General features: G+C 41.2%; 1 protein-coding gene across 2 annotated transcripts in view; it reads left to right on the forward strand.

Moving 5' to 3' along the window:
- The window catches only part of adal (adenosine deaminase-like), a 51,683-nt gene that overhangs the window by 12,634 nt on the left and 11,637 nt on the right, over window positions 1-27,412 (forward strand). Inside the window, exons 2-6 of one of the 2 annotated variants that reach the window (XM_041226068.1) lie at window positions 3,416-3,546; window positions 9,017-9,077; window positions 11,948-12,035; window positions 18,686-18,767; window positions 19,223-19,349. In XM_041226068.1, coding sequence (XP_041082002.1) covers window positions 3,416-3,546; window positions 9,017-9,077; window positions 11,948-12,035; window positions 18,686-18,767; window positions 19,223-19,349 — 489 coding nt within the window. The remainder of the gene's footprint in view (window positions 1-3,415; window positions 3,547-9,016; window positions 9,078-11,947; window positions 12,036-18,685; window positions 18,768-19,222; window positions 19,350-27,412) is intronic. The other variant, XM_041226069.1, reaches the window with a different exon arrangement.

A 27,412-nucleotide genomic window follows, 5' to 3' on the forward strand; every position in this document is an offset into this window, starting at 1 on the left:
AGGTGGGGTTGCCTTGTGCCATGTAGAAGGTGCTGAACTGAGACCAAGACCTCCTTTTCCATGCTGAACTTGCCCCATAATATCTCCGATTTGAAGGGCAGCCTTAGCATCTTCCACAGCTTTCTTTGCCGCCCATTTTCTTCCAGTTTTCAACACAGGTGCTGCCTGCCTTATTCATTTTTCGCGCCATTCTACTAATGTTCTTTCCAGTCGAAATGTGGCGCACTTAAACTCCTCAGTTAGAGCAGAGATTGGTAGCTGCAGTATTCCTTTACCATAAAGTCCCACTCTGCTGAGGCAGCGTGGAACTCCCAACCATTTCCTGACATATGAACTGATTAAAGCTTCCAGCTTCTCAGCTGTTGTCAATGAAGCAGTTCTTTAATAGGTAGGCTGACAATCTCAATCTCAAAGCAATAATGCAGAAGAAAATCTTGCCTTCTACATTTAACAGGGAAATAGGACGAAACTGATCGATGCTTGTAGAATCTTTTTCTTTTGGTATAAAGACTCCGCCTGCTCTGCGCCATGCTCTTGGTATAATCTGTTTTTCCCATGCCACTTTCATCAATTTCCACAGGATTTGTAGAACTCCAGAAGCACTTTTGTACACTCCATATGGAACTCCATTAGGCCCTGGAGATGATGACGCCCTTGCTTTTTTCACAGCTTGCTCTACCTCTTTCCACTTACGTGCACTATAATCCATTTGGTGTTTGGGTGGATTGATAGGTGGGATGTCTGAAAGAATTGACATACACTCCTGCCATTTTGAATCTGTATGTGTTTCTTCCAAATATCACTCCAGCTCAAACTTAGATGATTTTAGTGTGCCATTTTTTTCACTGGTGAATAACTTCTTTACAAATTTGAATGGATCTTTATAAAAGTTAGTTCTCTCACGCGCTTTCTTTTTGTAGCGTTTCCGTAGGCGCTCAGCTCTGTGCAATGTTGCAAGCTTATCTTGTATGACCCTTTGTAACAGATTGAGTCACCCCTTCTGACTTTGTTCTGCTTTTCTCCATTGCTTCCTCAACTGCTTCCCTTCTCTAACTAAGCGTTCAATCTCTTGCTGCCGTCTAGACTTTCCAGGAACAGTTTGTACTTTTTCCTTCTTTTTTGCAATTCCAAACCTCTTACTTCCTGTGTCAGGGTCTTGCTCGGATCACGCGTGTGGGTAGCCACTGTTCAAGCAAACAGAGAGGCAGACGTGGTGTTGAAGTGCCGGCACAGGCGAGCAGGTTTTATTAACAAACAGAAAACTAAAGTAAATAAAGTTGGTCATGTGACGTTACCAGCGATGGCAATGCACAGAGGACTATTACAGCAAGCTGTACAAAAATGCAACAAACTATAAATCAGAAGGTGCTGTGAAAACGGCAGGCCTTGCAGCAGCCCCTAGCCATCTCCCGCGGATGTCTTTAAACTGACGGACACTCAGTCAAGACCTGCCCACCTGCTGATTGAACACCAGCACAGCCAATCAATTGCTGCCCTTCCCCTCAACCAAGCCTAGCATGCACCAAATCTCAATCGATCGCCCGTCTGTAAACAATAATTAAATTACACAAGTCAACTCCAAAACGACACACAATAAACCCATTCCCACATATAAATCACACCAACACTAATTTACCATTGTGCAGGACAATCGTCCTGCCACATTTCCATATGTGTAGAACATAAAACACAGATCCGTGTTTACTGTGACCTACGCAGTTTTCTCACAAGCTCTTGGCCATTTAACTCCAGGCTTGTGCCCGTTGAGGTTCTTTTCTCTCATACGTTGGTTTGTCTGACCGGGTTCACAAGGATCATTAGGTTCATCACTAGTTGTATCCACGCAAGTCACATCTATGACAGGGGTGCTGATATCCTGCGAACTGTGGTTTGCTTCCTGTCGCTGGATTTCATTCGACTGACTTTATAAGAAGTACTTATGTGCTTACTCAATGTGAGGCCCTTGCCCCTTCTCCCTCAAGTATTTAATTCTCCCTTGAACCTTCAAACCCCTGACCGTTGTCGCCTTGCTCCAGCCACAGACACAAACCTGGAGTTCCATGTCTTTGCTAACTGCAGATCTTGATCTTGACACAGACAAGCGCTATATTTAGCTCTTGTTACCAGGCTGGCGGTCTTTAGAAAAAAATAATACCCTGAATATTTATTTTTTGCCAAATTACCCTTTGTATTTTTTCATTATAAAGGTTTGTTTTTAAATTGGATTTTTTTTATGACATTTTATTTTTACAGTGGAAGTGACGTATATTTTATTTTTGTAACAATTAGTGTGTGAACCACCCAGAAAACATTGATTTTTCTTTGTTTGATTCAGCATTTCATCAACATAAGCTCTCTATTAATTTTGTTGTTTTATGAATGATATGAAATTGCTTTTTGTCCTGGATTGGATTTATATTTTGCCTTTCTGACCCCTAGAACTGCCTTAATGCCCCTGAATTTTCAAGCCCAACGAAAGCAACATTGCCTTGCCCTTCATGATCTTAACTTCATGCCCTGCTGTCGTCATTGCTCAGTGCTTGGAATCTATTAGCAAGATCAATCTCCTCTCTATGTTGATTGCTCATGTCATCCAGTGGCACTGGAACAATTTTTAAAGTGGGGTGCTGAATGCCATTGAACAAAACTGTAACCCCTGTATATGATGGAAGCCATGCAAAGCCAGGGGGTGCTACTGCACCCCTAGTTCCAGCGCTCTTGGTGTTGTCCTCCTGTTCATACTTTTTCTAACAGTTATCCAGTCCCGACTCACTTCCTGTCTTTCATCCTGTGGCAAAGTGGCCGCCCCTGTGTGTAATTTATGTTGTATGTTGTGTGTTAATGTTAGTGTATAGCCATTGGTACACAGGATATAAACGGGTCTGTGTAACACAAGTGTTTAAAATGTATATTTGTATTTAGGCACGAGGTAACATGTAAGTAAGTTTTCTCACAAGGTAAAAAGAAATGTCAAAACTGTGCTTACTCACCGGGGGTGCACAGTAGGGTCACAAAATCCGAGTATCTAGCGCTTATCATTATATCTTTCTAATTCTGGTGACTGGAGGTAAGAAGTGTGCTCTTTGGTTGCAAATATATTATTTGCTTTGGAAGATACCATTTTTGCATTAGCCGCCATTGTTGTTTTAAGCACCAGTATCGCAGTGTAGGCTGCTGCGGGTCGATACAGCCTGAAACGTTTCCAAAGGGGGGCCCAGCAAAAACAGTTTGGGAACCCCTGCTGTAAGACATCACTTACCTAATTGCAAGTACTTGTATTAATTAGTTGAAGAGATTATGAGACTCCCCCACAAATGACAGGTGGTCATAAAAGTGCACTTCTTGTACGTAGGCAGCATACAAACAAACTGGTTTTAAACATGTGAAGGGTGACGCAACCTCGTTGTCTGTACAGGAGCTGCACGCTCACCTGAATGGTTCCATCAGCTCGGCCACGATGCAGTGGCTCATTGCTCAGAAGCCAGACCTCCACATCCAGCACAGCATGACTGCCATCAACAGAGGTCAGCGCAGGACGCTGGATGAGTGAGTACTGCCACACTGAAACCAGCCGGGGCTGTAGACCCAATACCCCCAGCAGACATTTCAATACTCAAATGTCTTTCTCTATATGTTCAGTTTCAAGTGTCATTAGCTGTATTAAACATAGTACTGCTATGCTGGCCATTGTCTTGTGTTATTGTAGGGCATGGTGTTATGCACAAAATGTTTTGCTAATTGTGAAAATAGCCCTTCAGATAGCTGCATAATTGTGTAAAACGACATGAAATTCAGTTATTGTATCCCATGGTGTGGCAAAGTGGTTGGTAAGGGGAAAAGATGTCGTGGTGATGCGGTGCAGGAGTGATGAACAGACAACAGTGATTCAGTGAATAAGTGCTTTATTGCTCTTTTCCAGGTCTGGCGACCGTCAAAAATAATAAATCCCCGGCAATACACAACAATGTGTAAAGCACAGGGATAATGAAAACAAGGGCACAGTCCCGAACAAAAACAATGGTACGGTCACCAGTCCTGGGTGATCGAAAACGTGCAGGTGCTCAGTGCAGTGGTGCTCCGGATAGTGCTCTCCTTTCGACAGCTCCGGAGATGTGCGTTAACTGTCTATTAGTGCGACAAAGACAGACAATTACAGACAGACAGAAAATAACACACAGCACGTACAACACTCTTCACAAATACTCTCTGAGAGCTCCTCTCTCAGTCCTTCTTTCCTAACGTTAACCCAAACAAAGGAGAAGATCAGCGTTACCCTGGCCCCTATATGTAATCCCGCATGATATCGAGGTAAACGCTTGCAGCTGCCTTATTACTTGCAGCTGCCTCTCGTTTACCTTTCAAATCAATACGTTCTTACAACAGAGTCGCGCTTCTCTCCAGGCTGACCCAATTCCCTGACCCGGAAACGAACTGTCAGGCCAGCCCTTCCAGATACTTCTCCTCCCGTTCTTTAGCGCCCTCACAGGTCGGGAGGAAGATTCATCACCAGAACTCATCTTTCCGTCACATATCCCACCGCTCAGAGTGGAGCCGAAGGAACACTCGGCTTAATCTACCTTCCCCATTACTCCCCCCTCCCGGGAAAAATAATCCGCATTTTGGTGGTCTTTCCCCGCACGGTGTACCATGTGGTACATGAAGGGCTGCAATGCCAGATACCACTGAGTTATCCGGGCATTGCTGTCCTTCATTGTGCTTAATTGTGCTTGAGTGGGGCGTGGTCTGTGACCAGATCAAATGAGTGTCCCCAGATCAAATGAGTGTCCCAGCAGGTAGTATCGTAAAGAGTGAGTAGCCCATTTAATGGCCAAACACTCTTTTTCGACTATGGAGTAACATTTTTTTACTGAGGTATAATGTCGGGTGTTCTACTCCAGCTACTTTTTGGGACAAGACTGCACCCAAACCTACATCCGATGCGTCGGTGTGGAGGATGAATCTCTTGGTGAAATTCGGTGTGATAAGAGTGGGGGCCTCGCAAAGTGTACGCTTAATAGTATCAAACGCTCCCTGACACTCAGCTGACCATTTAATTAAATTTGGAGCACTCTTTTTGGTGAGGTCGACTAACGGGTTAACCACTGTGGCGTACTCGGGGATGAAGCGGCGGTAATAACCGGCTAAGCCCAGTAGTGACCTCACCTGAGTCTTGGTTTTGGGGATCGCTGCATCAACCAAAGCCTGGATTTTGGTGACTACAGGTTGGTGCCGTCTTTCTTAGCCACTATGACGATCTGACTGAACCACTTGCTCCTGGAAGGCTCAATCACCCCAAGCTCGAGCATATCCCATACCTCTTTTCGAACGCCACTTCGTCGACTTTCCGGGATCCGGTACGGTCTCTCTCGCACTGTGACACCTGGTGGAGAGATAATGTCATATTCAACCAAGTTTGTCCTGCCGGGCACGTCAGAAAAAACATCGCTGAACTCCTCAATAAGCTTACGCAGCTCTCTTTGCTGATCTGGAACCAATTGTTCCCCCATAGAAATCGGTCTTGTGCTCGGGGTCTCTGGACAGAGACCTAAATCATCCTCCATATTGCCTGGGGCTATAAATAAGACCTCCCTTGCCTGCCAGGGCTTTAACAAATTGACATGATAAATTTCACGTTCATTTCGGCGATCGGGCTGTCTAATTTCATAATTTACTTTCCCTATAGCCCGAATCACCTCATACAGCCCCTGCCATTTAGCACACAGTTTCGATTCAGATGAGGGAAGTAGCAGCATTACCTTGTCCCCTGGTCGAAAGGTTCGAATCCGTGCATTTTTGTTGTAATGCTGCTGTTGTCGGTGCTGAGCCGATCTGAGGTTGTCTTGGGCCAAACGACCGACCAAATCCAGCCGATCTCGTAGTAGGAGCAAATACTTCACTACATTTTTAGACGAGCCTTTGTGCTCCTCCCACCCCTCCCTCAGCAGGTCGAGAATGCCGCGAGGCTGCCGGCCGTACAGGAGCTCAAAGGGGGAGAACCCCGTTGAACTCAGCGGCACTTCTCTTACCGCAAAAAGGAGGCAGGGAAGAAATGATGCCCAATGTTTCTGCTCCTGTGTTACAAATCGCCTCAGCATCGACTTTAAGGTCTGATTAAAACGTTCAACCAAACCGTCCGATTGTGGATGATAAACGGACGTCCTGATGGGACGTATTTTTAATATTTTGTACACCTGCTGTAACGTATTGGACAAAAAATTGGTTCCGTGATCAGTCAAAATCTCCTTGGGGATCCCTACTCTAGCCATAATCTGCGCTAACTCGGTGGCTATTGCAGCTGCACTAGTGGACCTCAATGGAACTGCCTCTGGGTATCGCGTTGCATAATCCACCACTACTAATATATGCGTATACCCAGAGTCAGAAGGTAGCAAAGGGCCCATTATGTCCATTGCAATGCGCTCGAACGGAGTGGAAATAATCGGCAGTGGGACCAAAGGAGCGGGGCGCACTCGACCTGGCGCTACTCGCTGGCAGTCTGGGCATGTGGCTACATATTTCGACACATCAGTATGAAGACCGAGCCAATAGAATCGAGCCAATATTCGCTCCCTCGTCTTCTCGGCTCCGAGGTGCCCCGCAAAAGGGATATCATGCGCCAGCCTCATGACCTCGGTCCGACAAGACGGGGGAACCAATAATTGTGTTACAGGCTGTCCTGTGCCCGCGGCTAGGTTTACCCTATATAGTAATTGCCCCTTTATACTGAAATGTGGATATACTAGCGGCCCAGCGCCATCAACATCCTTACCTTCAATGGACCGGACCTGCCCCCAAGCGTGCACCAGTGACGGGTCGTTCTTTTGGCCCCACACTAGGTCCGCGCTTGAGTACCACGGGTCCGGTATATTGAGAGGGGCTGGAATAACCTCTGCCCTAGTCGGCCCAGTAACCTCGCTCTCTCGGTCACACTGCGTTCCCACTCCCTTCGACTGGTGTTTGTTACCATTACAGCACTCTCCCACCAGACCCCAGCCTTGTCTCAAAGACGCTCCCTCCCATTTCGCGGTCCGTCTCTCCTTATTTGTTTTTCTAGGACGGAACAGAGGGGAAAACATTTCAGTTTGAAAAGGAAACATATCACCAACCCGTTCCTTTTTCCCTTTTTCTGCCACGTTTACGTGTGTGGCTGAGACTGCCATTATTTGCACCAATTCTTTGAATTTTGGCCAGTCTCGGCCCAGAATAACTGGGTGCGGCAACCTTTCCGCCACCCCGAGTACAAGGTGACGTTTTATTGGTCCTACCGATAAATATACTTTTAGGGTGGGGTATGCCGCCGTGTCTCCATGGATACAGGAGATGGCCACCTGACCTTGTGGCCGCCACGACAGACCGCCCAAGAGAGCTCTCCTGATCAAGGATTGCTCACACACTGTGTCCACTAACGCGTGGGTTTTCACATTCCCTAAAACCACGTCAATCAGACAGGGCCCCTCCCAACCGTTTTCCCCCTGCTTACCCGTTCCAGGTGTCCAGTTGCATGCAGCCACGTCACACTCCGTAGCAGCGGAGCATGACCTGGCCCTATGTCCTGGCTGGTTACACCTAAAACAGAGTGGGGGGACAGAGGGGGCATAGGTTAAATATCTGTCTCGCTGCTGGTAGGGCAACGGGGCAGGGGCAACACCTCTACCCCAGCTGGGTGATGAATCTTCCTCCCGACCCCCCATTGATGGGGGGGGAGGCAAGGGGGCCCAACGGGGTCGGCTGTCTGGGAGGTCTGGGTGCCGGGACCGAGGGTGTCCCTCGGCTGTGCCACCACCCTGGGGCGTGTCTCCGGGGCTCTCCGGTATTCGCGGAACCGCGTCCGGTGGGTTTCCGCAGTAATTTTGAGACGACGGAGGATAGCCTGCTTGACTAGGTCATAGTCAGTGGCGTACTGGTCGCTCAGGGCTTGGTAAGCTGCCTGCGCTTCCCCGACCAGGCAAGGTCCCAGCTGGCTTGCCCAGAACTCCCGAGGCCATCCCGCCCTGGTTGCCACCCGCTTGAACGCCACCAAAAATGCCTCTGGATCATCCTCCGCCGTCATTTTCATGGCCCGTGGCTTCGGGGCTGACATCAATGATGTTCCGGTAGGGGTCGCTCCTGCAGCAACGATCAGCCGTACCCGTTCAATGAGCGCCGTATAGCGCGCCTCCCTCCGTCTCTCCTCTGCATCCCGTCTGATCTCCAGTGCCTGCAGCAGCTCCGCCAGTGCGTTGCGGTCCATCACGGATCTGACACCACGTGTGGCAAAGTGGTTGGCAAGGGGAACAGATGTCACGGTGATGCGGTGCAGGAGTGATGAACAGACAACAGTGATTCAGTGAATAAGTGCTTAATTGCTCTTTTCCAGGTCTGGCGACCGTCAAAAATAATAAATCCCCGGCAATACACAACAATGTGTAAAGCACGGGGATAATGAAAACAAGGGCACAGTCCCGAACAAAAACAACGGTACGGTCACCAGTCCTGGGTGATCGAAAACGTGCAGGTGCTCAGTGCAGTGGTGCTCCGGATAGTGCTCTCCTTTCGACAGCTCCGGAGATGTGCGTTAACTGTCTATTAGTGCGACAAAGACACTCATTTACAGACAGACAGAAAATAACACACAGCACGTACAACAGTCTTCACAAATACTCTCTGAGAGCTCCTCTCTCAGTCCTTCTCTCCTAACGTTAACCCAAACGAAGGAGAAGATCAGCGTTACCCTGGCCCCTATATGTAATCCCGCATGATATCGAGGTAAACGCTTGCAGCTGCCTTATTACTTGCAGCTGCCTCTCGTTTACCTTTCAAATCAATACGGTCTTACAACAGAGTCTCCAGGCTGACCCACTTCCCTGACCCGGAAACAAACTGTCAGGCCAGCCCTTCCAGATACTTCTCCTCCTGTTCTTTAGCGCCCTCACAGGTCGGGAGGAAGATTCATCACCAGAACTCATCTTTCCGTCACACATGGTTATTTAAAAAAAGGCATGATAATAATGGATTGTGTGGTTCTCCCTTGTTTTAGATGTTTCCAGGTGTTTGAAGTAATTCACCAGTTGACGGACAGAGTGGAAGACATATTCAAGGTACAGATTCTACTCGCTGTCTGTTACAGTAGAAAGTAACCATTTCACTGCCACATTGTTGTAACCTCCAGACACTTCAATGAATCCGATCTTTCTCACATATCTTTAAACTGATATGACATTAGATTATGCACAAAAACTCACCTTTACATTATGTTAAGTATTGCAATCCGACCAAAGTTCTTAATTAGTTTTTTTTTTTTTTTTTTTTAATGGCTTGACGTTAATAGGGTTACATATATCATTTGTGTGATTCAGTCAGATAGATGTAGGGCTGTGTTCGAAGGTTCGTTAGCTAGCCAGGAATTCAAAGGTAGTTTTGAACTTTCGAAAGTTCATCAAGTTGCATTCATATTAAAATCCACTACCAAATCGTTACATATAGTAACTCTATATGGCGCTGCCGCCGTGTATGGCGCAGATATATTATCCAAAGCACTGGGGGGTACCTATAGCGGTTGTAGTGCTTCAGTAAAATACGTACTAAATACCTAGTGTACAAGACAGAAGAGAAGTACTATGATAGAATATGTTTGAAACATACAAAATATATGCTGACACTAATCATTTTAATTTCCTAAAAAACTGAGCACCATCCGTCCCTCCCCCCTCCAGCTTGTGTTAACAAGAGGCAAATTTCTTCATTCCCCATCTCGACAGCAAAGAGCTGTATAACGTAAGCTTTATTGAAAGAAGCGTCTCGAAACCCCTCTGTTTCGGATTGTTTTGTTAAATGCCGAGACAGACAAAAAAAAAGTTGAATGCAAACTGACAAGTGCAAGTTCATATTATTCTTAGTATTATTACTAATATTTTTTAAAATGTAACTGATAACATGCCTGGAATGATGACTGTTAAATAAAGTCTGCTGCAGTTGATGCTGCTGCAGTGCAAGCTTACTGTATATATCGCAAGCAGCATCAATTCTGTGTTAGGGGTGGGTCTGTATAGCGGTTTTCCGGTTTACCGTGGTTTAGGTACATTACGGTATTAATACTGTTCATTTTATTATAAACTGCAATTATCGTAATTCGGTTATACACTGGTTCAATTGCTGCGTTCTGTTACCCAGATCTTGCTGTGTCGGCTGCTCTTGGCTGCTGTCTTTCTGACGTCACATTAACTTTAACTTTAACATTAAACTTTAACTTTATTGTAAAATTATACATCACATATCACAGATTTAGTACAATATGTTGTTTTTTTTTTTTTAATAAATGATTTATTTATTTAATATAGTGTGGACAAGGATTTTCATGGCTTCATTGTATAATGATAAAATATGGCAGCAGTAAAATTGTGGCAGCAGTAGTTTTACTGTTTATTTGCATTACGATCAGCAGGTCACTTGTGATCTTGGCATCGTCCCTTTGGTTCACAGCCGCAACCAGCTTCCCGCAGTAACATTTCAAAGCTGCGCTGGGCTATTCAGAATCTGCACAGATTTCTGTGGGTGTTGAGTGACGTCTACAGCGCAGCTCCGAGATTCTTTGTAGCACTGTGCAGAACACGACCGATCTCTCAAATAAAACTAGCACAGACCTGCGACTGCAGCAGGACAGCCTACTTATTATCAACGTAGTTTTGTTTATACTAGTTGTAACAGTATTCCAATTTTCTTAGGTAAGTGAAGAAATCTTTTTTTTTTTTTTTTTACAAACTCTGCATGTGTAATAATCATGGAAGCTTACTTGTGCATTGTCGTAAATGTAAATCCAATAACACGTTTTTAGTATTAAAATACTTTATATATTTTTTTGCTATACATATTTTATTTATCCGGTTGAAAAAGAAATGACTCATCTCTGCTCTTAAATAATAAGCTTTACTTGTACGTGTTTGTGTTTTAAGCAAAAAGATCATTTCCCAATTCTATTTACCATCAGCTAAACAAAGTATTTATTTGTTTGTTTGTTTGTTTTATTTTATACGTTAAAAGGTTTTAAACTACAGCACCGTGTCATTTTGAGCAAATAATAGATCTTAATGCTGTTGTAGTATAACATTGAGAGTGTACAACTTTAGTGTTTTTTTTTTTATTATTATTTTTATTCTGATTGTCTTTATAAAAAAGAAACACACCAAGTTATTTGGCATAGTAAAATACTAAATACCAAATGTTTAAACCATTCCGTGAAAGGAAGTGTGTTTTGTTGGTTTTATTTTTGTGAATTACACTAATTTAAGTGATTTACATTGGTCTTTCTTCATTTGAGCCTTTTGATAGCTTGCATGATGCCCTGTCACTGTGATATTAAGGGTACCTCGATATTTTATTTTAACGGTTTTCATACCTTGCAAATTTCTTACCGTCCCATCCCTATTCCATGTAAATAAACAACGTGTATTTTTGTTATTTAAATTATTAAAAAAATGATTACTGTTCTATATAATGTATTTTTAAACTACATGTGAATGATTTATTCCATTTATATTGATTATCTGTAAAATAGGATTTTCAATCAAATATAAAGAAGTAGCTATGGTGACATCACCAGTAAGTTATGCAAATGAGTACCATTCGAAAGTTCGAACCTTCCTTCGGTAATGTGTTCTGAACCTTCGAAGGTCAAAATGTACCCTTTGTTGCAGCCCTAGGTAGATGTGTGTTCACCTTTTGTTTTGGATTGAAATATCAATACTTTAGACTGACCAGCCCATCACTACTACTACTGTTGCGGTATAGATTCCTGTGAATTTAATTTTCACACTGTTGCATAAGTCTGTAACAGTGTATTGCCATTTTACAAATATCAAGCTTTACTTAACCCATCAAAAAAAGACTTATGCAATGAATGGGATTTCCAGTTCCTGCTGCAGTTTCAGTACTGGCCTGTGTGATATGTCTCGGGGTAACTTTTGTATTGCAGGTAACCACAGATGTTATAAAGGAGTTTGCTTCAGACGGAGTGAAATACCTGGAGTTAAGAAGTACACCCAGAGAGGAGAAGAGCACAGGTACTCGCTTCTTTCATTTGGTTCTACCCCTTTATCCCTGCTTAGTTTAGCCTTTCATACCAAAACAGAGACTAACCCATTTATTAATCACCACCCCATTTTCCCACCCCCCCCATATATTTATATCCATATTATTTTATTCACCCCCACCCCACGCCCCCACTCGCCCCCATCAACCCCCATTTAGATTTTAATATTCCCCCCATTTTTTACCCCCTCCCCCACCCCCCCCATAATTTCATATTCATACCATAACAAGTGCGGGAGCTGCTTTTCATTTCTAGTTGATTGCCATGAGACTTTATGAAAGAGCCAACGCCATGTAGTGAAAAGATAAGAGCTGAAGTTAATTTTTGTGATGCTGGCACTACGTGCACCAGGTGGTGCTGTGTCTTGCTTCTATAAAGACAGTATTTCACATCCAGCCTGGGCTTCATATGTCTATGACAGGCAGCAAGAACCAAAGAGCAGCGAACTCAAGAGGACCTTAACACCGAAAATATCAAAAAGTAAAAAAAGATGTACTATTTAAATAAATTCACTTGTTAATCACAAAAAAGATAAAGGGACTGTAAAAACAAACAAACAAAAAAAAAAAAAACAGGATTGTAATCATGTAATTTGAAGCTACAGTTTCAGTAGAAAAGGTGGATAGCATGGCATGTGTTCAGTGGTAGTGGTGGCTGGTGCTCAAAACAAATAAATGGGGAACCAGAAAAAAAAACAGAGGTCTTGGGGTCCCCTTAAGCCTTCAGCAGCAGAAGAGTCGTATTATTCTATTCTGACTGGCCACACTTTTAATATCTTAACATTTTGCCCCAAAACTGCTAAATGCATTTTCTCCACCAGCCAGCAGAGAAAAGAAAACAGAGTAGTTTATTCTAATGAACGTAACTGTCACACACTGCTAGCATAGGGTTAAAATACAAAATTAATATAGCACTGAGACCGTGTCACTTTAACATACTTTGCATAACATGTTTTCTACACAAAGTTGTTAAAGCAGGAGAAAGGCAGACACAAATCAAGCACACCCTATTGATTTAGTTTGTTAAACTTAATATGGCCAACAAAATGTTCAGTACATACGAAACGTATCTATTTAATATAAAAGAAACAATTCAGACAAACTTGTTCTGGAGCAAGGTGCATTACTCAGCTGTATCTCTTGAAACAAAGGTGGCTGATGGAAAACCTCCCAAAAGTAATAAAAAAAATAACAAACAGTAATTAGAATTAGAATTAAAAACATTAATTGAAAAAAATAAATGTCTTTTGCTATAACCTGCGCCTCTCTCCTTTCTCGTCAGTGTTAGCATATGAGGTCATCATTGTGGGATGGTACTCGTCTGGTCATTGGCTGACATGCAAAAGGGGATGGGAACTATGCTGCCTTTGGCTATTTTAGACGGCTTTACTCGCGTGTTCCATGTAGCCATCTGAAGAAACGGAAGAATATGATTGGCTAATAGACATGCTAATCATAACTATAGAGGACGCTAGAGCGTGTCTGCTTGTGCCTGTCTCATCCGAACTTACAGCTGTGACTGAGTGGAGAATTTTGGATCGGGTGGCTGCCTCAGCATAAAATAAACATGCTACATATTACATATAAGTAAATAAGAAAGAACATTATCTCATTAATTATTCTTATGTACGGGAGGATCTTTTTCGGTGTTACCAGTTCACCTAATCACAATCTAACTCGAACTCTTAGACCTGTTCTAAGCTGAAGAATCTAATCCTGGGCGATATAACAACGATATACCCTCACAATGTATTACTGTAATTTCGTCCTCTCTTCCTCTTTTCCGGTCTGTGTTTAATAGTTTCTAAACAACAAATTGAATTATACCTTTTTAATTATATATATATATATATATATATATATATATATATATATATATATATCTATATATATATTCTATATATATACAGCTCTGGAAAAAATTAAGAGACCACTGCAAAATTTTTATCTGGTTTTACTATTTATAGGTATGTGTTTGGGTAAAATGAACATTTTCATTTTATTCTATAGACTACTGACAACATTTCTCCCAAATTCCAAATAAAAATATTGTCATTTAGAGCATTTATTTGCAGAAAATGACAACTGGTCAAAATAACAAAAAAGATGCAGTGTTGTCAGACCTCGAATAATGCAAAGAAAATAAGTTCAGATTCATTTTTAAACAACACAATACTAATGTTTTAACTTAGGAAGAGTTCAGAAATCAATATTTGGTGGAATAACCCTGATTTTCAATCACAGCTTTCATGCGCCTTGTCATGCTCTCCACCAGTCTTTCACATTGATGTTGGGTGACTTTATGCCACTCCTGGCGCAAAAATTCAAGCAGCTCGGCTTTGTTTGATGGCTTGTGACCATCCGTCTTCCACTTGATCACATTCCAGAGGTATTCAGTGGGGTTCAGGTCTGGAGATTGGGCTGGCCATGACAGGGTCTTGATCTGGTGGTCCTCCATCCACACCTTGATTGACCTGGCTGTGTGGCATGGAGCATTGTCCTGCTGGAAAAACCAATCCTCAGAGTTGGGGAACATTGTCAGAGCAGAAGGAAGCAAGTTTTTTTCCAGGACAACCTTGTACTTGGCTTGATTCATGCATCCTTCACAAAGACAAATCTGCCCAATTCCAGCCTTGCTGAATCACCCAATTTTCAGCTTTGCCCAACACCTAGTCATGTAATGGTTAGACGGAGACCTGGAGAGGCCTACAAGCCACAGTGTCTCGCACCCACTGTGAAATGTGGTGGCGGATCGGTGATGATCTGGGGGTGCTTCAGCAAGGCTGGAATCGGGCAGCTTTGGCATGAATCAAGCCAAGTACAAAGTTGTCCTGGAAGAAAACTTGCTTCCTTCTGCTCTGACAATGTTCCCCAACTCTGAGGATATACTATATATATATATATATATATATATAGAGCGGTTTGTAGAAGTATTCACCCCCTACCAATAATATCACATTTTGTTGAATAACAAATAATGTGTGCACAGTTTTTCAAACAAACTTTTTTTTATTCAAAGCTGTAGTGGTTAAACTGAACACTGTTATATGAGGAAGAGGTTAAATGTCAGCAAAACTTGCAAAGAAAATATACTAAATGAAATTTACTTGTTTCATAAGTAAATTGTTTCAGCCCCTTAAGTCAGTACTTGGTAGAAGTACCTTTTGTAGCAATTAATGCTATGAGTCTTTTTGGATAGGTCTCTACTAGCTTTGCACAGTAAGATGGTGAAATTTTTGCCCATTCTTCACGGGGAAATTGCTCCAGTATGCTGTTTGTTGGGGATCGTCGATGGACTGCAATCTTCAAGTCTCTCCATAAATTTTCGATTGAATTCAAGCCAGGACTTTGACTGGACCACTCAAGAACATTAATTATTTTCTTGTTCAACCACTCTAGTGTGGCTTTGTGCTTTGGGTCATTGTCCTGCTGAAATGTGAATTTCCTCCCCAGTTTCAGAGTTTTGCTTGGCTGACAGACAGGTTTTCCTCAAAGATTCGCCAGTACTTTGCATTCCATTCTTCCCTCTACCCTGAAAGCTTCCCAGTTCCTGCTGAAAAGAAGCATCCCCATAACATGATGCTGCCACGACCATGCTTGACAGTTGGGATAGTGTTGACTGGGTGATGTGCAGTGTTGGGCTTGTGCCAGACGTAACGCTTGGAATTTAGACGAAAAAGTTAAATTTTTGTCTCGTCTGACCACAAAACCTTTTTCCACATGTCTGTAGTATCATCTACATGCTTTTCACAAACTCCATACATGCTTTAAGATGAAGCTTTTTGAGTAATGGCTTCTTTCTTGCCACCCGTCCATACAGGCCAGCTTTGTGTAGGGACCGGCTTATTGTTGATGTGTGAACACTGACTCCCATCTTAGACACAAAACTTTCAGATCTTCTCAAGGTCATTGCTGGCTTCAGAGTGACATCCCGAACCAGTTTCCTGCTTGCCCAGCTGCTCAGTTTGGGAGGGCGACCTGATCTGGGTAGTGTCTGGGTGATATGATGCATCTTTCACTTCTTAACGGTGGACTTCACTGTGCTGAGGGATAATCAGCGCCTTTGAAATTTTCTTGTACCCTTCTCCTGCTCTGTGTCTCTCTACCACTTTATCCCTGACTTGTTTTGAAAACTCGGTGGTCTTCATGGTTGCTTTGTTGGATCACTATGTGAGTTGCAGTTTGAAAGTCTTTATATACCTGAAGGAAATTATCTAAGAATTAGACCACATTTTTTAACTTTATCATTGTGGAGTAGTGTGGCAGGATGACAGAGGGCTGAGGCTCAGAGACAGAGTAAAGGCAAAAATAAAGTTCTTTATTAAACACAAATAATCAAATAAATAGGCACAAGGGCCAACAGAAAGAGGTTCAAACAGAAATAATCAAAATGGACTTACAAAGTAAACGGTCAGGTTCCAGGTCTTTAAACAAGATACTCCTTTCTTTTAAAAACACAACTCTCCAACACAAAAGCAAACTCCCAAACAAAAGAACACCTCCCAGCCAGGCCCTCTCCCCTGGCTTTTATCCCCTATGGCTGGAGCCCAATTAATCAATAATTACTAATTATGCAATTAGAGCTCCAGCCACATTCTCACATGTTTTCCTGGCAGGGAGAAATTTAACCCCCTCCCTGCCAGTTCCAAACATATTCATATAGACGGGGAGTTCCCCGTCACAAGTAGTTTGTGTAGATTCTACATGTAAAGTCTAATTTGGAAGCGTTGTGGAGTACGCTCTGATGCCAAAAAACATGTGAAAACTTTGCAGGGGGTGAATACTTTTGCAAACAACTGTGTGTGTGTGTGTGTGTGTGTGTGTGCATACACAGGTTAACCTCACTATAACAAACCCTTCTTATAAGAAACGCCCATTTTTAAAGATCCCAGTAGCAAGAACTGATTTTTTTCAATGCAAATTACAGGATCGACCCGGATATGCTAATTCAAAGATGACCGTTTGTAGTACGAATCATGCATGATGAATGCAATCGTTGCCTGTCAGTCATCTTCACACCAACTGCAACAGCGCAATGAGCGTAAGGAGCAATCTTTGCTGGATAGTTTTTTCAAGAGAAAGAACATGTAATTACTGTATTCAGCATGTAAATGTACATTCTTTCCTTTTTCATTTCTTTACTGTTTTCTTTTAAACACACCAGAGGGGAGAATTAGTGTTGGTGTACTTTATATGTGGAAATTGGTTTGTTTTGTGTGCTTTTTGGAGTTGTTATGTTTGATCAAATGATTGTTTACAGACAGGCACTCGATTGAGACTTGCCTGTCTGTCTGTCTTGTATGTGTCCTTCATGCGTTACCATCGTTGGTAGTGTCACATCATGACCTGTTTGTTTCCTTTCTGATTTGTGTTTAATACGTCTGTGTGCCTGTGCTGCCGTTTCAACTCCAACTCCTCGGTCTTGCAGTGCGGTTACCCACAAGTGACATGAGTACCTTGTCACAATACCTTTTAAATGTTGATCAATGTGAAGGAATCTTCATAAAAGTACTGTACATTGAGGTTTAATTCAAATTTGGTGTATTGTCATTATTCTGATACAGAAAACGTCAAACCCTATTACAGTGAACACCCTGATGTAACAAACATTTATCCAGGTTCCAGGGGGGGGGGTTGTTATAGTGAAGTTAGCCTGTATATCTCAAGGGCTGGCAATGGAACGTGTGATTGGGCAAGAAAGGTTCCAGATGTCCATATATTGGATGGATACGGACAGTTTTAGCCTTGTCACATTTTCAATATCACTGTGCTGCTTCACAGCATTTAAATTAACGGTAACCATCTTGTTTACAGTAACAGATGTACAGCCATAACTATAAAACTGAGTGACCAATTACCAGCAAAAAAATCCCAAAAGTAGTAAGTAGACATGCCAATCTGGGTGACAATTAATGAACTGAAAGATAGCGAAACAGAAAAAACTAAATTGCTGTCTTTATACTCACTCACCCCGACTTTGTCACTTCAAATAATGTATTCTTAGTGGTTTGTAAACGCTAAAGAAAAACACAAAAAAAAGACATTTCTGCACATTATCAACCCACAGACCTTGAACAAATGACTGAAAAATCTGAGATATCGTTGTATTTATTTTTATTCCTCCCATCTGTTCTGCTCAAACAGTGTGTCTACACTGTCAGTGACAGGGGAAAAAATAACTCTGTGCCATCTCAACTCTGCCCCCTGCTGTATCTTTTAAATGGTAATGTGCACAATGTCAAAAATACAGATGTACTTTCTTTTCAATGTGCCAGTAAAATTAATTTAGCTTAACTTTGTGTATATTTCAAAGTTATAAATTGGACTACTTTATTGGCATAAGGATATTTAATAAAAAAAAAAAAATAATAATAATTTTTTGCTCTAACCATGATTTATGCTTTTTTTTTTCAAATTCAATTGTTTGAACTGGATTATAAATGCAATAAGGCCATTCGATGTGTCCGTATACGTCGTGTATACGAGGGGGTGGTGGGGGGGTGGAGGAACTGCACTTCATCTCATGCCTCACAACGCCCCGAGGTGTTTGTGTATTCAATGTATGCGGACACTCTGTTGGGCCTTATTACATGCATATACAGGTTATTTTTCATTTTTGTAGGGCTGACTAAAAGGAAGTATGTGGAAACAGTACTTGAAGCCATCAAACACTGTAAACAAGAAGATGTGGATATTGACGTAAGGTAAATGACAGTTAACCATACCCTACACCTTTGGTGTAAACTTGTATGATATGAACTTAATTTTATCAAACTGTCAAATAAATGAACAAAAAAATAAAATCTGATAAATCTGATTCTGTCTGTCAGTGTGCATTTGTCCACCTATGTGTAACACTTACATTTCTGCATGTATCTTGAGATCTCAAGAAGTTATTCCATGTGCTGTAAATCGACCATTTTATTGTACTTTACCGTGACGCTAACACCCACTTACCTAATGACATCTTGGTCTTAAATACAGTTTATACTGTTTTCATTAAACCCATTGCTCATTGCCTAAAGCTAAAGTCGCACACTGTTTTCATTGTTAGCACTCACACTCCAGGCAGTGATGCACCTCCTACACTCTGACAGTGTTAAGTGGTTGATGTTGCTGCTATGGTGTGAGACAAAGCTGAAGGATTTCCGTTCTCTAGATTTTTGGTGGCCATCGACAGAAGGCATGGTCCCGAAGTTGCCATGGAAACCGTAAAGATGGCTGAAGATTTCTCTGTGTCCAGCGACGGTGTTGTGGTGGGGCTGGATCTCAGCGGGGACCCGACGGTCAGTCTGTCTGAGATTACCTTTTTGCTGTAATGTCTTCAATACAATAAAAGTTTAATGAACTTGGCACCAAAGAAACCGAACTTGTTCTGGAGTTCAGTTAAATTCCCTAGGCTTTTGGTGAGTGTACAGGGAAACAACTCCCCAGTAATGTTGTTGAGGCTGACACCCTGGGATCCTTCAAGAAGCTGCTTGATGAGATTCTGGGATCAATAAGTTACTAACCGAATGGCCTCCTCTCGATCGTAAACTTTCTTATGTTCTTATGACTGTTCTCCCCGAATGGAGCATTAATATTGTACTGGAGGCTCTCATGAAGGCCTGGTTTGAGCCCATACATTCCATAGAGCTGAAGTACCTGTCTATGAAGACAGCCTTCCTCTTGGCTATCACCTCCACTAAGCGGATCAGTGAGTTGCAGGCGCTGTCTGTGCACAGCTCCTGCATGCATATTTGGGAAGATGGCAGCAGGGTGTCTCTGCGCACAACCCTGCTTTCTTCCCCAAGGTGATCACAGTCTATTCCACATTAATCAGTCTGTGAAACTGGAGTCCTTCCATCCACCTCCTTTTGCTTCACTGTCACCGGAGGATGAGAGATTGAATTTCCTCTGCCCAGTGCAGACACTGAGATGCTAAGTGCATAGAACAAGAGCTCTGCGTCAATCTAACCAGCTGTTCGGCAGAAACTGACACAAGACTGTCACAGCTACTAGAAGCACGCTGATCTTTGGGATACAAATTGAATATTTGTGAAACTGCAACAAATATTGTAATGACTGTAATGTGTTTTAGAAAATGTTTTTAGGAGCTCTGCACAGGCCTGTCTTAGTGTTCACAGAACCATTCTGAGCTGAGCCTGGCACAGAGTTTGAATCCTGTTGGAAACATGCTGAGTTATTAGACATGAATTGGATGATTTAAACTAGCCTGTACTGATTGAAATAATATGCTCTTTGTCAATAATTATAATAATACTGTATGTGTTTCTTTCAAATAGATCTGTATACTCAGTGGAAAATATTAGCAGTCTATGAAACCACCTGCTGGAAGGAGTCAAACTTGACAGGCTCTTATCATAAGGCCTTGTTAGCATATTCCAGTTTTATGAGAAAAAGTTGCCAGTGTCTTTCATTACGTTCGGATAACAGAAGATAGGAGTATTAGAAATCAACCCTAAAATTGGCAAAAAGCAACACATACACTTTTGAAGGCCAGCCAGACTAATGTGCATGGAGGCCTGTGGCCTTGAAAGAAGCAGGCATCTGGGGGAACTAAATACGGATGCTAGGTATTGCAAATTAGCAAAAACAAAAGGGTAACTTTTTAGACAGAACGATATTTAAAACTAAAAATATCTATTTGATTTTATTTGATTGTGTTTACTAAGCATATAGGTTTTAAATTAAAAAAATATATATTCTGATCTAATAGAGTGACTAAACTCTCTGAAGAGAAATAATGTTTTAAGTATTCTGATCTAATAAGAATCATAATGTTTAAACTAACAAGTGTTTTTGCTTGTTTAAGGCTCTATTGTAATACAAATAGACTGTAAAAGCAGGAGCGAGCATTTAATTTAATCAATTTAAGAATTAGTTGATTTTCTTTCTCCAACTAAACAAAAATATTACAATATCCATAAATTAAATAATATAAATGTTTAGTTTATATAAAAGTTTTATTGCAATAAAAAACAGGAACTGTTAGGTCAGAAAATTAGACAAATAGTGTAAACTGTATTCAATAATTTTAGTACACAAAAAACCTACAAAAAATAGCCTTGCCCTTATTTGCTTGCAAGCAAAGCAGTGCTAGATATGGAAGGTTCTTTTTGCCAGTTTATACTTGTAGTCATGTTTTGAATCCAGGGTCTTTCTGTGATAAGAGGATCTGGCAGTCGTACCAAGCATTCCACAAATTAAGGGAGTTGTGTCCAGTATTAGTTATTATCAAATAAGTAACTTGGGACTTCTGATGTATTCAACGGAGGCAAAATCCTATATAAGCCCAGAGCAAGACCCCATTCGATATCGCATGACTTGCTAACTATGTGTTGTGTGATCCATGCTCTGAGGATCTCTGAAAAACTGATTGCTGTTTGGTCAAAGTCAAGTCTCTACCTTTTGAAGACAGTTTTTATTTTTCAATATATCCTACACTACACTTCCATATACTGGAAGGTAAGCATATATTTGAATTTAATATCTATTTTATATTGATGCATTGCTATAAGGTATAGAAATTATGTTTTAGTCTTAATATAGTCTATATATATATATATATATACGATCCATTGTAGAAAGAATGCCACGAGTGTGTTCGGCTCTTATATCTGCAAAAGAAGGATACTTTGAGTCAAAAATTTAGATTAGATTTTTTTAAACAAAACGATTCCATGATTTCTTTTTTTATCTCCAATTGTTTATTTGTTCTAGATCTCAAACCCCAGTGCACTAGAGCGGATATGTTGAAAAGAGCTTTGAAACAGATTTAAAAAGTTGTCAGGATGTACAGGTATGTTATTTAAACAGCTGTAGCAACACGCAGGGATGAATAGCACTATATTTGTCTGAACCCCGCTACTTACTCTTTAAGACAATTCCATATACATTTTTTTTTGGCCAGTAGATGGTGAAATATGAATTGAGTATTAAGGTTTATACTGTAATACAGACTGTTCTTTACCTTTGTGTGAGGACTGCGATTGTTAGCAGACTGCTTCAAGAAACAGTTACATAGTACATTAGTCTTTCCTGCTGTTAAAACGCAAGGTAGGGTGTGTAAGGTGTGGCTCATAATTAGGGTGTCGATTTTCGGTTTTAACAGATAAAAAGTGATAAAATGCTGCAATACAAATAAAATGAAATTGGTGTATAGCCAATAAACAGCGGAAAAACACTGGAAATTGTTCCTCAATTCACGTTCACTTTCCCATTAAAATAAATAAATACTACAAAAAAACTGTTACTTACTGTAACCCTGGTTCCCTGAAAAAGATGACGACCACCACGACATTAGGTATGGGATAATATATGCTAGAGTCATCGCGAGGGAGATGGAACAGCAGCATATGAGGGACGCACAAGCACCCTCTAACCCAGAGGTTAGCGGTGTGAAATTACACCCTCAAGGACGCTTGTGTTACAGAAAACAAGGCAGGGTCTACCACATTAAGATGGTATAACCTGGAGAAAGTATGTGGCGTAGCCGCAGTACAAATATCAGACATCAAGGCACCTTTAAAAAGGGCCCAAGATGTAGCCAACCCTCTAATGGAGTGTGCGGCTACCCTACCAGGAGGGGGCAAGCCAGCACCATTCTACGCAGTCGAGATTGTATCCACAGTTCAATGTGACAGACTCTGCTTAGAGATGGCCTGTCCTATGGTCCGTGTTCCATGACAGACGAAGAGCTGGTCAGATTGACGCAAAGCTCTTGTCCTATGCATGTAGCATCTCAATGCCTGCATTGGGCAGAGGAAATTCAATCTGTCATCCTCCGTTGAAGCAAACGGAGGTGGAAGGAAGGATTCCGATTCCACAGACTGGTTAATGTGGAAGGCTGTGATCACATTGGGGAGGAAAGCAGGGTTGGTGAGCAGAGACACCCTGCTGCCGTCTTCCCAAATATGCATGCAGGAGCTGTGTACAGACAGCGCCTGCAGCTCACTGATCTGCGTAGCGGAGGTGATAGCCAAGAGGAAGACTGTCTTCACAGACAGGTACTTCAGCTTTATATAATGTATTGGCTCAAACTGGGTCTTTGTGACAACCTCCAGTACAATATTAATGCTCCATTCGGGAAGAACAGTCATAAGAACATAAAGTTTACAATTGAGAGGACGCCATTAGGCCCATCTTCCTTGTTTGGATGTTAGTAACTTATTGATCCCAGAATCTCATCAAGCAGCTTCTTGAAGGACAAAGAAAATAAAACCGAATCAATATGGGTCAGAATAACAGACAAAAATTCAAAAGGCATAATAATAGGAGCATGCTATAGACCGCCAGATTCAGACGGTGAGCACAATAATCTGTTGTACAATGACATTAGAAATGTGTGTAGCAAAGGAGAAGCCATACTAATGGGGGATTTCAACTTCCCCCAAATAAAATGGGAAAACCCGGTGGGTAGCGCGAAGGATGAAATAGAAATGGTGGAAATGACAAATGACTGCTTCCTAACACAATTTGTCAAGGCACCCACTAGAGGGGAGGCATGCCTTGATTTAGTCTTTTCAAATAACGAAGATAGAATAACTAAAACAGAGGTCAGAGAACCACTGGCAAACTCAGACCACAACATGGTCTCATTTGAAGTGTTTTTTAAATCCCCAAAAGTAAAGACTAAAGTTAAGGTTTACAATTTTAGAAAAGCAAACTATGAAGGCATGAAACAGAGACTAACAGAAGTAGATTGGAGTAAAATAGAGAAAACACCCACAGAAGAAGGATGGTTGTTCTTCAAAAATGTAGTACTAGAGGCGCAAAACAATTACATCCCTAAAGTAGACAAATCTAAATGTAAAACTAAATTGCCAAAATGGTTTAATAGATCAATTAAAAAAAATATTCAGCGAAAAAAGGCACTTTACAGAGCATTAAAAAAGGACCAAAAAGAAAGTATGCAGAAAGAGTACACGGAACTGCAAACGCAAGTCAAAAAGGAAGTTAGAAAGGCCAAGAGAGAAATAGAAATGAACATTGCTAAGGGAGCTAAAACCAATTCCAAAATGTTTTTCCAATATTACAACAGCAAGAGAACATTCAAAGAGGAGATTAAATGTTTAAGAGATACAAATGGCAAAATCGTAGAGGAAGAAAAAAAAATAGCAAATATGTTAAATGATTACTTTTCACAAGTTTTTACAAAGGAAGATACTGACAACATGCCCCACATGTCATCCAGTTCCTATCCAGTTTTAAATAACTTTAGCATAACTGAGGCAGAAGTGTTAAAGGGACTAGGAGCTCTTAAAATAAACAAATCCCCTGGGCCGGATGAGATCCTCCCAGTAGTACTCAAAGAAATGAAAGAAGTAATTTACAAACCGCTAACCAAGATCATGCAGCAGTCTCTTGACACAGGGGTGGTACCGACAGACTGGAAAATTGCAAACGTAATACCGATCCACAAAAAGGGAAACAAAACTGAACCAGGTAACTACAGACCAATAAGCCTGACTTCTATTATATGCAAACTTATGGAAACTATAATAAGATCCAAAATGGAAAATTACCTATATGGTAACAGGGTACTGGGAGACAGTCAACATGGTTTTAGGAAAGGGAGATCGTGTCTAACTAACTTGCTTGATTTTTTTGAGGATGCAACATCGATAATGGATAATTGCAAAGCATATGACATGGTTTATTTAGATTTCCAGAAAGCTTTTGACAAAGTCCCGCACAAAAGATTAATTCTCAAACTGAACGCAGTTGGGATTCAAGGAAACACATGTACATGGATTAGGGAGTGGTTAACATGTAGAAAACAGAAAGTACTGATTAGAGGAAAAACCTCAGAATGGAGTGTGGTAACCAGCGGTGTACCACAGGGATCAGTATTAGGTCCTCTGCTATTCCTAATCTACATTAATGATTTAGATTCTGGTATAGTAAGCAAACTTGTTAAATTTGCAGACGACACAAAAGTAGGAGGAGTGGCAAACACTGTTGCAGCAGCAAAGGTCATTCAAAATGATCTAGACAAGATTCAGAACTGGGCAGACACATGGCAAATGACATTTAATAGAGAAAAGTGTAAGGTACTGCACGCAGGAAATAAAAATGTACATTATAAATATCATATGGGAGATATTGAAATTGGAGAAGGAATCTATGAAAAAGACCTAGGAGTTTTTGTTGACTCAGAAATGTCTTCATCTAGGCAATGTGGGGAAGCTATAAAAAAGGCTAACAAGATGCTTGGATACATTGTGAAAAGTGTTGAATTTAAATCAAGGGAAGTAATGTTAAAACTGTACAATGCACTAGTAAGACCTCATCTTGAATATTGTGTGCAGTTCTGGTCACCTCGCTATAAAAAAGATATTGCTGCTCTAGAAAGAGTGCAAAGAAGAGCGACCAGAATTATTCCGGGCTTAAAAGGCATGTCATATGCAGACAGGCTAAAAGAATTGAATCTGTTAAGTCTTGAACAAAGAAGATTACGTGGCGACCTAATTCAAGCATTCAAAATTCTAAAAGGTATTGACAGTGTCGACCCAAGGGACTTTTTCAGCCTGAAAAAAGAAACAAGGACCAGGGGTCACAAATGGAGTTTAGAAAAAGGGGCATTCAGAACAGAAAATAGGAGACACTTTTTTACACAGAGAATTGTGAGGGTCTGGAATCAACTCCCCAGTAATGTTGTTGAAGCTGACACCCTGGGATCCTTCAAGAAGCTGCTTGATGAGATTTTGGGATCAATAAGCTACTAACAACCAAACGAGCAAGATGGGCCGAATGGCCTCCTCTCGTTTGTAAACTTTCTTATGTTCTTATGAAGGATCCCAGAGTGTCAGTTTCAACAACATTACCGGAGAGTTGGTTCCAGACCCTCACAATTCTCTGTGTAAAAATGTGACTCCTGTTTTCTGTTCTGTATGCCCCTTTGTCTAATCTCCATTTGTGACCCCTGATCCTTGTTTCTTTTTTCAGGTTGAAAAAGTCCCTTGGGTCGACATTGTCAATACCTTTTAGAATTTTGAATGCTTGAAGCAGGTCTCCGTGTAGTCTTCTTGTTCAACACAGAACAGATTTTATTCTTTTAGGCTGTCTGCATGTGACATGCCTTTTAAACCTGGAATAATTCTGGTCGCTCTTCTTTGTACTCTTTCTAGAGCAGCAATATCCTTTTTGTAGTGAGGTGACCAGAACTGAACTCAATATCCTAGATGAGGTCTTACTAATGCATTGTACTGTTTTAACATTACTTTCCTTGATTTAAATTCAACACTTTTCATAATATATCCGAGCATCTTGTTGGCCTTTTTTATAGCTACCCCACATTGTCTAGATGAATACATATCTGAGTCAACATAAACTCCTAGGTCTTTTTCATAGATTCCATCTTCAATTTCAGTATCTCCCATATGATATTTATAATGCACATTTTTATTGCCTGCGTGCAGTACCTTACACTTTTCTCTATTAAATGTAATTTGCCATGTGTCTGTCCAGTTCTGAATCGTGTCTAGATCATTTTGAATGACCTTTGTTGCTGCAACAGAGTTTGCCGCCACTCCTATTTTTGTGTCATCTGCAAATTTAACAAGTTTGCTTACTATACCAGAATCTAAATCATTAATATAGATTAGGAATAGCAGAGGACCTAATACTGATCCCTGTGGTACACCACTGGTTACCACACTCCATTCTGAGGTTTCTCCTCTAATCAGTACTTTCTGTTTTCTACATGTTAACCACTCCCTAATCCATGTACATGCATTTCCTTGAATCCCTACTGCGTTCAGTTTGAAAATTCATCTTTTATGTGGGACTTTGTCAAAAGCTTTCTGGAAATCTTAATAAACCATGTCATATGCTTTGCAATTATCCATTATCGATGTTGCAGCCTCAAAAAATCAAGCAGGTTAGTTAGACAAGATCTCTCTTTCCTTAAACCATGTTGACTGTCTCCCAGGTACTGTTACCATACTGGTAATTTTCCATTTTTTATCTTATCAGTGTTTCCATAAGTTTACATATAATAGAAGTCAGCCTTCTTGTTCTGTAGTTACCTGGTTTGGTTTTGTTTTCCCTTTTGTGGATCGGTATTATGTTTGCAATTCTCCAGTCTGTCGGTACAACCCCTGTGTCAAGAGACTGTTGCATGATCTTGGTTAGCGGTTTGTAAATAACTTCTTTCATTTCTTTGAGTACTATTGGGATGATCTCATCCAGCCCAGGGTACTTGTTTATTTTAAGAGCTCCTAGTCCAATTAACACTTCTGCTTCGGTTATGCTGAAGTTATTTAAAACTGGATAGGAATAGGTTGACATGTGGGGCATGTTGTCCATATCCTCCTTTGTAAAAAATTGTGAAAAGTAATCATTT

This window comes from Polyodon spathula, chromosome 24 (genome assembly GCF_017654505.1).
Source record: "Polyodon spathula isolate WHYD16114869_AA chromosome 24, ASM1765450v1, whole genome shotgun sequence".
In the NCBI taxonomy this organism is placed as follows: domain Eukaryota; kingdom Metazoa; phylum Chordata; class Actinopteri; order Acipenseriformes; family Polyodontidae; genus Polyodon; species Polyodon spathula.